This window comes from Dermacentor albipictus, chromosome 7 (genome assembly GCF_038994185.2).
Source record: "Dermacentor albipictus isolate Rhodes 1998 colony chromosome 7, USDA_Dalb.pri_finalv2, whole genome shotgun sequence".
Taxonomy (NCBI): domain Eukaryota; kingdom Metazoa; phylum Arthropoda; class Arachnida; order Ixodida; family Ixodidae; genus Dermacentor; species Dermacentor albipictus.
Genome location: NC_091827.1, coordinates 12651833 through 12661507, shown reverse-complemented (window position 1 = coordinate 12661507; position 9675 = coordinate 12651833). Strand labels below are relative to the sequence as shown.

The 9675-nt window shown below is 47.8% G+C and overlaps 1 protein-coding gene across 2 annotated transcripts in view; it reads right to left on the bottom strand.

The window, feature by feature from the left end:
* Window positions 1–1326: 1326 nt before the first annotated feature.
* Window positions 1327–9675, bottom strand: part of LOC135904428 (uncharacterized) — a 31321-nt gene continuing 22972 nt past the window's right edge. For both annotated transcript variants that reach the window (XM_065435228.2, XM_065435230.1), the window contains 3 exons: window positions 9515–9656; window positions 6142–6384; window positions 1327–1793 (listed from right to left, as the gene is read on the bottom strand). In XM_065435228.2, the coding sequence (XP_065291300.1) occupies window positions 1492–1793; window positions 6142–6384; window positions 9515–9656 (687 nt within the window). In that variant the 3' untranslated portion in view covers window positions 1327–1491. The remainder of the gene's footprint in view (window positions 1794–6141; window positions 6385–9514; window positions 9657–9675) is intronic.

The following is a 9675-nucleotide window of genomic DNA, read 5'->3' as shown; positions in this document are numbered from 1 at the left end:
TTGCCTTGAAACAATGATGATGGTGATGATGATCATTTATCGGCACCCCCTTTGAAAAGAGGCGGTGATAAATGGTGACTTAGTTTGCTTGAGTTATTTAGGTATGCCATACATGCTTTTCATGTATCTGGTCTGGCTTCCCCACATTTGTGTCCCTTATGCAATGAAAGTGAATCTCTGCCAAACTTCCTTTAGCGCGTAAAATATTTGTAGACGAACCATCCTGAAACCTTGGCTTGAGTTGGGCTGTTCCGGTAACTATTTCCTTTGGTGCTACCCAACTGGTCTACAGACACGGGAACGTTTGGGAAGCCCTCTGCAATTTACTGCACAATAAAAAAACAAACAATTGCTTACCAAAATGGTTATTTTTCCTGTTTTATGATCACATGCATATTTACAACAATATTGTGATATTTAGCCATCATATCCGTAAGAGTTGAGACTTTATTTCACAAATACAGGTTACTAATTTTATTTCAACTTAGTTGTTTTAGGATCACCAGCTTTATGGCCAATATCCAACAGAGTGGGTTGCGCCCATTTCACCAAGGAACAATAACGACAACTGGTGCAGGTTATAGAGGATTCTGGGGGGTGTTAATAGTAGTAATGACCGAAGCCAAATATATGCTTTTGATTTGCGTAACCTTCAGTAATTATAGGAAACAACACATCAGGTGATCACCCAGGGAAGTACGTAATATTTCCAATACTAGCTTTAGAGTTGAAAAAAAAAAAGAAATGACACAAGCTCCGCAAAAAATAGGCAGTAAATTCATAACCGGCAGCGTCCATTGACAGCGAAGAACAGCGGTGCAATGTCTATCTACGGCAATTCTCCTCGGTTCGATGATCATTTCGGTGAAGTTAGTTGTGAGAATTCTTCACTAACGGGTACCTTTTATATCGTTTCTGAATACTTCAATCATAATTTTGTTTCAGTCAGTCTGACCACGCACTTACGCACTACTCCTGTGGTCAGGAAAGTGGAACTGAGCCTACCAGTTTAGTAAGTCGTTCAATCGCTGTTGTATTCAGTTTATGGGGAGTAAATGCACGCTTGCAATCATTAATGGCTGCTAGTTCTTCAAAAAACACAATCGCGACGTTGAGGCTACGTAAGTAGCGCTTTTAAAAGGCTGAATTACTTACCTGTAGAAATCGCACGCGTTCCCCAATAAAGATCCCCCATAAATAGGTTTTGCGTGACAAAAGAGGGACAGATGGGAATACCCGAAGAGTGCTTTCATCGAGCGGAGCTTGCGAATACAGGGTTTTTAGTTTATGTAGCTTGAAAGGGAGCAGCTATAGTTGTTACCAACGTAAGCGGACTACACCTTCGCTCTTTTTATTGTTATCACATAAAGCAAAAGCGACCACTGAAAACACAATCCCACGAGGGATGCGCAGATACGATTAGCCCCGCGTTTGGTTTATCGCGCACCGCCAGGGACGAGCAATTCGCTCGTGCGCACTCTATCGCAGATTTCACTTGGACGGCACGCGAGCGGTCTTCCACGTCGCGAAGTCGCTCCGCACCCGCTCCATGAGTCCCGCGTCCGACATCAGGTCCAGCGCCGTGAGGGCGAGGGCCTCGGCGACGCGCAGCGCTGCCCGGTGCGCTCCATCGGTCGCCGCGGCCTCGGCGAACGCCTTCGTGTGGGGCATTGACGGGGTCCCGATGTCGAAGGAAGGGTGCATGGCGGGCAGCACGTACGACACGTTCCCGACGTCCGTAGACCCGGCAGTCCTGAGGGTCACGCCCGGGTCGGCGTCCGCAAATACGGCGCCTGCGCCCGTTGCACAACTCTACAATTAGGCGAGATCCCGGAGAAAGGAACAACACACTCCGGAGACCCTGGTTCGATTCCCACCCAGCCCATCTTGCAAGTTGTTTTTTATTCATGAAGTGCCTGCTGGGATTTATCGCTCACGGCCAACGCCGCCGACGCCGACACTGACGCCGACATCGACGCCGACGACACCGGCTTTTCTGCGACATGAGCTCCTTAACGCTGTCGCGTTAAAAACTTGGAGGACGCTGAAGCTTCGCCTCAATGAGAGTGGAACGCGATGGCATTCAAAGATCCCTGACTGCTTCTTCTCACGCTTCAGGTAACCGCCGCTTACGTAACCATAATGTTTACCGGGACACGCTGGCGGCGAACACTATGTGCGAAGGCGATTAAAGGAATTTTGAAGATTTTGTACCTTGTTAAGAGCATTGCGCTTGCGATGGCGGTTTGATGTTCGAGGGTTATCCATGTTTCGAATATATGTCAGTTGCTAGTCCAGCGATGGGGTGTCTCTTCTTTCTGTCGTGTTTGCGTCTCAATTTTGTCGCTGGATTTCTCAATATAAACATAAACCAACCAGCCCAGCAAGCAGCTCGTATACTGTTCAACCTAGCCAGATGCAGAATACACAGGGCACTACAACAAGTTCAAGACATCAAATACACAATTTATGTAGCTGATATCACGACCTGGATAAAAAGAGGATCCCCATGTCTCATACAAAGACACCCTTCTACAGGAAGAGGAGTAGATTTTAATGAAGAGAAAGGAGGACAGGTCGGCCTGGAGAGCGTGTCTCTAGCCTGCTACTCCTCACTGGGGAAAGGAGAAGTGGGAAATACAGGGAAAGGTAGGTGGCGGGTGATTATGTTATGGTACAATGAGATACTATATACACGTTGTCCAATATGCGGATGCGCACTGTAGACGCAATACACGCAAGAGTAATCTTGTCCACACAAATTGACAAGTAATCTCGTCAACAGACTTTCACCAACGTCTAGGCTGCGGCGGCACAAAGTTGGCTCCGATGTGCTCCTCAAAAATCAGGACTTCTAGTACATAACCCCAGGTGGAAAACCCCGTGCATCACGATTATGTGTGAGAACACACCCATACCTGAGCCCAAATATTTAAGTAGTCTAGGGCTCCATGTACAGAAAGACGGTGGCCCCGCCGCTACAACACTTACTTCGACAAGGAGAACAAGTTCCTCACATGATGCGAAAAAACTGTGAACTAAAAGAAGCAGGCGTGCTACGTATGCCTTCGCGACGCGTTACTTATATCCAGACTCAGATACCATTTGCTTTATACCAATCTCCGCAAACAAGAAACGGCACGCATCGACGCGTTAATTCGCAAGGCTACCAAGCTACCAATGGGACTCCACGTCAGAGCAAGCACACTACTGCTTGTCGACACGGGATATCACAATACCATCACCGAAATAATTACCACGGACAAACGGATGCAAGAACACAGATTCCAACAGACTGCGCAGGGTAGGCACATGCTTCATGGTGTATACTTTCAACCATCGCCTACACCCGCACCAGCCACTTTATTACTTGCACCGCAAAGGTGACTCTTCAAAATCGCACCACTCCCCATGCACATGTACCTTGCGATAAATAAGGCTAGGCGGACACGGAGGGTAGCATATTTTCAAAGACACATAGGGCGCCATCCACATGGGACATATTACTACCCGTATGCTAGCGTCTAAGACAAAGGCACTACTATAGAGGTGGTCGATCACACCCTTTCGATGATATACAGTGAATTAATTTCAAACAATAATGCGATCACAGCAGAACTACAAGCTGTAATAGCAGCGATAAAACAACTCCAAGTGACTGACGCCTATCACTACACCCATCATATTTACTCATTCAATGTCAGCATGTAGAAAGCTCACGCATGACTACTTACCAAAACATACATAACATAAAAGAGGTACAAGAATGTGTCCATCGAAAAGTAGAGGTTGTCCGCATTACAGGTCATGAGGGGATGTTGGGCAACGAACGAGCTAACCAGCTTTCCTGCGATATGATACTCCAGGCTCCCAACATCCCCCGACCAAATCTATTTGTCTCACCAACCACTGTAACACCCATTTAGGGAAGAGCGCAGCGGATACCTTAAGCTGCACCAATACATTACAAGGCCACCGGACACACTCATCCGACAAGGTCAGACGAACACCCTGCTCATTCCAGCACGTAAACATCTCTTCCAAGGCCCGCTTGCTGAATACCTCCCTCGCTGTAGCCACTGTGGCTGTATCCTCCCAAGACGTCGCACATCCTATGGCAATGCCATTGAAAACTACCTCCTTTACCAAACCCTCATCTGTCCCACCTATCCTTTCCGCCGAGTGGCTAACCGCCACAACCACCCTTCAGGATCAACGATTCCTTGCGGACTTTATTGACCTAGCACTGAAGCAAGCCGCAAGCAACTCCCTGGACTGAGGGCATTAATGCATTTATTTTTTATCGTAGCATAAAGTGATTTTGCTCTCCCTAGCGGTGTATGACAGGCGGCTGTACACATAAGCCTACTCGTTACATGTGTGTTGTCTACAGCAGCGCGAGCGCCGGCGTGGAAGGCGACTGCAATCCTCCACTCTCGCCGTCGCAGCCCTCTGCCGCTACAGTGTCAGGCAGATGAGACCGTAGCTCACATTCTCCTAGAATGTTCAACTCACAACGACGAATGGACACCCGTATGGTGTCTACGTGCCGACGTCTCAACTTCCGGAAGGCGAGACTTCAGGACCTCGAGCGTTTCCTTCGAGGTCACGGGCATTGCGCAGCAGTGCATTATAGGTTCCACAAGGCTTTGCGGAGGACACCGACCTCCACGGCGGCGTCTAAGCATACAGGGTCCGTAGACTCACCCCAAACCGCGGTGCTGCACGAGCAATAACTATTCCTGTACGTTACGTTCCCTGTCGTCGAACATGCCACGCGCATCCACTTACATTTAGCCTCCTCCTTCTACTTTTTCTCTTTTTTTCCCTCCCATTTCCCTTCCCCAAACACTACGGTTGAAGTTTCCACCAGTGTGGGAGGCAGCGCAGTTTTCCTCATTTTATAGCCACAACTCTCTCACTCTCCCGCAGACACCACAGGGGAAGAGGGCGGTGGGAGATGAGGAAGGCTGTCCTTCCTGAGCGGTTCACCACAGCGTCACTGCATGTACAAACCATCATAGCCATCATAGCTGGCGAAAGGAAGTGGAACGTGCCTTCGCAACTAGCATGCTCGAGAGCACACGTCCTTTGCGTTGGTGTACACCCGCGGTAAAAGTTGGACCAATACCGAACAGACGCATATACTGAAATTCAGCTCGTTTACCTGGATTACTGAAAGAGGTGGGCATTACCTCCGCGAGAAAACGCAATTTTCACGTTAGATCATCAGAACATTATCTAATTAACTTGATTATTCTTCTTATGCTTTACGTTGCAATTGCGAAATAATACACGCAGAAGAGCGGTGAAGTCACGCTTGCTCACCAGAAATGTTAACAATGGCACCACACTTTCGTGTTACCCTTCTCCGAAATCTGCTGAAGGGAGTGAGCTGGTGTTCCAGTTAAAACCACCACGAACTGCAAGCGTTACGCGTTTTGGAAACTTTTAGCTAGAACCGTCAACATATATTTCGAAACCACATCTTCAGAAATAATATTTGGAAAGCCATGCAATTCTTAAGATGTAGAATTCGTTCTAAGCAGACGTGACTTTTTGCTCAACTTCCACTTGGCAACAATATTAACGCCGACTCTACCTTTTCTTTCGCACGCAATTTTGCCTTCTTATAGGGACCATGCGCTTCAGAGTCGACCAGGGTGCTCCGGTGCAGTCGAAGCACCCTAAACTCGGCGGCGGCAACGCAATACGTTCCCTACGCGAACGTTCAACAAATGTTCGAATATATTTTATTGATGATGATTAATGATTTCTAATGATATTTCCTTCGGTACGGGGCGGCAACAAATAGCCATCTAGCCTGGTTGAAGCTAGCCAGGCTTTATAATGCAGACCGGCATTTTGCCTATCTGTACTTGTAAAATGAACCACGCCTGTTGCGACGCTTGCTCAATTTCTTCCCCACTTTTTTCCCCACCGATAACCTGAACTAAACGACTCTTGCTTATTTTGAATTGTCTACCTGGACACTGAGCGTTTCGTGAATGTGGCTTCCGCCAGTTCCAGAAATCCCCCTCGAAGCGCTGAAGCGTCGCTGACGTTAAACGCGCACTTTACGGCGACCGTTTTCTTCTTTAACGGGCTGGCCGGCATTGCGCGGTGGTGAACGCTTCTTACCGAGAGCCTCGCTGTGCTTCCTGTAGGTCTCGACGAGAGCCTCGTTGTGGATGACCTCATTGTATTCCAGGCCCAACTCGAGGTCGATACCGCAGCCCGTGGCTTTGGCGGCCGCCTGGAAACCCTTCTCCGCTCGGGCAACGAGCGAGCGCTTCTCTGCATCGTCGGGAGCCCGGATGTGGCAGACGAGGCCGCTGGACTCGGAAATCACGTTTGCTTGCCCGCCAGACTGTTTCACCACGCCTGCGTCGTTTCGCGAGTCAAATGAATTACTATCTTAATCAAGTTATAACCTTACTGTCATATATTTAATTTGATTTATTAAACCCTTAGGCACCCGGAGGCCTTACGTAAGGGGAGGGAGGGGAGCACGTAAGCAAGTTCTGTAGTAGTCATTATATGTGGTTTAGAGAACAATAGGACATTCAAAAATCAGCAGTGGTTCAGAAACAGCTCATGACAACAACACCAACAAACAAAAATTTACATTGCCTCTTTGCAGCACTGTACAGTGTAAAACAAACGGTGTCCATAATTGGCAATCGAAAAAAAAACAAGTTGAAACGGTATACGTGGATGAATATGTGAATATGCATAGCAGAAGCGCGGCCAGAGTTGAAGTGGAAGTGAATATGTTATTACAATGACTAGCTAGTTTCTCAGGGAAAGCTTAGCTGTCGATGCAAATAACATAGTCTTGCAATGGATTCCAGTCAACTAATGCATTGGGGAAAAAGTGTGCATTGTTGAGTTGCGATCATTTATATACACGTGTCAGTGGGCGACCGAGATTAAAGTGAGCGGATGGCGTCGGACTGGTCTGAGCAGGACAAGGCGTGGCTGTGGGTGATAGTAAAAACACGTGAAGACGGCACAAAAGCATATTCAGGTGGTCGTTTTAGAGCGCTGTGGCAGTGATACACACACTTCTGCAGCCTTATCCGTGACTGACAGCGGGTGGCAAGATGGTGCAAGCTTGTATTGAGCATTTTATTGAAGTTTAATACAGCGAAGCTTTTTTTGCCTACTGCGTGTCTCAGCTAACGTAAGCCAAGCTGGTCAAAGAAAAAGAAAACGTTAAAAAAATTGGGTTCCAATCTCCGCTGTGAAGGCCGTTGGACAGCGAAGCTGCGGTACCACCTCGTGACGTACCACCTCGGTACCAACGTGACGTAGCCTTCAACGGTGTCCTGCCGGGCCTGAGCACGACGCCGTTGTGAATATTGACATTGCTGTTCCCGTCACCGCTCATCTTGTTCATGCTGCTCTTGGGGATTCCTAACTTTGCGTGGCATTTCCATAGCGCTAGCGGAACAAAAATGAAATCAGTTGCTAGGCGGGTTCTTTCTTTACATATGAAAGTGTGGCTACATCACTCTCCGTTTCGTGTGCTACAGTTGCCGCATACTCGAAGGTGCAGCTTATGCAGCCGTAATTTTTACAGGAAAACGCATGCGGTGATCGCTATGCGCGATGTCGAGCTTTCTGGTTCTTCTTTTCTATCCCACGCGCGGCCGTTGCCGCCGCAGTCGCGGATGCTCGGAGGCGAGCGTCATCTACTGGTCCTGCTAGGAACCCAGCGACGCACGTGACTCCCGTCTCTCCCGCTGATTGGTTGCATGTTTGGGTGCGGAGACGAAGAAATCGCGGGGTCCTAGTCATATACAGCTTCGCTGTAAAACACGGTGCAAGATACAATTTTAAGACCTATAGTGTTTGGTTGTTAGGGGTCTGATTATCGAACACCGTAGATCTGGAAATTACATCTTGTGCCATGTCTTTCCTAATTTTTCTTATTCTTTGAACAGCTTGGCTATCGTTACGTGGGGCAGCCTATATGTATAATTAACGTAAAAGCGCGTTATCGCTAGCATAAGCGGGCTCCAGTAATGGCAAAGAAGGCAAATTATCGCTACCATATCCTTGCTCGTAATACAGCTTTAAAATGTCTAGCCGGGGGTGCCGTTAGCGTGATCCGGTAAGCACGCGGCCGCGCATAGAAGCAAACATGCACCGTTGCGGTGACGCCTAGAGGCGTGAGATCCTCTCGTCTATAGCACTTCGCTTCACCGCAACGCACGCAGGGTGAGGCTCGCAGCTTTGTGCGTGCTGTGTGCTCTCGGTGCTCAATTTGCGTTGAAGCAATGGACAGCCCGAATGTCACTTCGCTTGCTGCTGCTGCCGCGTTTCCTCACGCCAACGTTTTGACAGCGATTTTCCGCGGTGATTGAGTCAGATGTGTTCATGTTGTCTTGTCCGCGCGTGACACCATGTTTGTTCGTTTCGTCAGTGTGCCTATGTTTACAAGTTCATACGCCCTATAATACTACTATCCTTACTTCTTACAGCTGTTCACTAATTCACGGTCGCAATAGATGCGCGGCCTTTTGGGCGAAATGGCGACTTTCTGAATGAAGATGCTTTTTTGTTCATGGGCCATAATATCATGTGTGCGTATATATATATATATATATATATATATATATATATATATATATATATATATATATATATATATATATATATATATATATATATATATATATATATATATATATATATATATACACACACAACTGACAGCAGTCTGCTCCGTACCACAGCAAGTTTCACACTTCACGTCGAGTGAGCTCCTGAGAAGCAATTTGCAATGTGGTGAACGTGGTTTAAATCATAGATGCGAGACCTCAGAGAGGTGCGACATACTGCTAACGCATAGAGCGACAGAAAGCTGGGCTAGTTGGTAAGGATTCATTATTCAAGAAAAGGTGAGGCATGTAGACAGGACACAAGTGTTCGTGTTGTCCACTTCTCTTTTCTTGTGTCGTGTCTGCCCGCCTCACCTTTTCCTGCTAACGCAGTTCTCACGCAGTTACCGCTTAATTACCATTCATTTATTTCCCCCGGAGAGTCCCGTAGAGGTTAGGAGCAAATGGCTTCCGAGCAGAATGAACCGCAAACATAGCCATTTTAAGCATTATTTAGCAGATAGAAAAACCAGGCGGTAAATCACTTTGCACTACTCGCACATTGTTGTTTCGAAAGAAGTAAATCTTTGATTTGGGCGAGTTGGTTGATATTCAGCCTAGGCTTTTTTCGCGGTCGAAAATTTCGTTGCAGCCGGCCTCTAATAGCGCACGGTGGTTCGGCTTCCACCAGAGGCAAATTGTTCTTTCCAGCCAGTTTCATTTCGACTTCCCTCAATTTTTACATTCCGATATAAAATAAGGGTCAAATGTTCTACGGCTTCTCTGGCTTCACTGTCTGCGTCATTATTAATGTTGCGACACACTACGGTGCGTCTCGTAGCCACTGAATCGCCTTGCAACGTTCGACGCCGCAATGCACTCCGCTGCGGCAATCCAGTGCTCACCAAGAACCCTGGCGGCTGGGTTGGTGTGCTGACGCATCAGGGCCAGGTTGATGTAGGCGGCGACGGCCGCGTCCTGGGCGTTCACGCCTTTCCACGGCGAGTGGGCGGCATGGGCTGCCTTACCTTCGTACCGGACATCAATCTGAGAGAGAGAGAGAGAG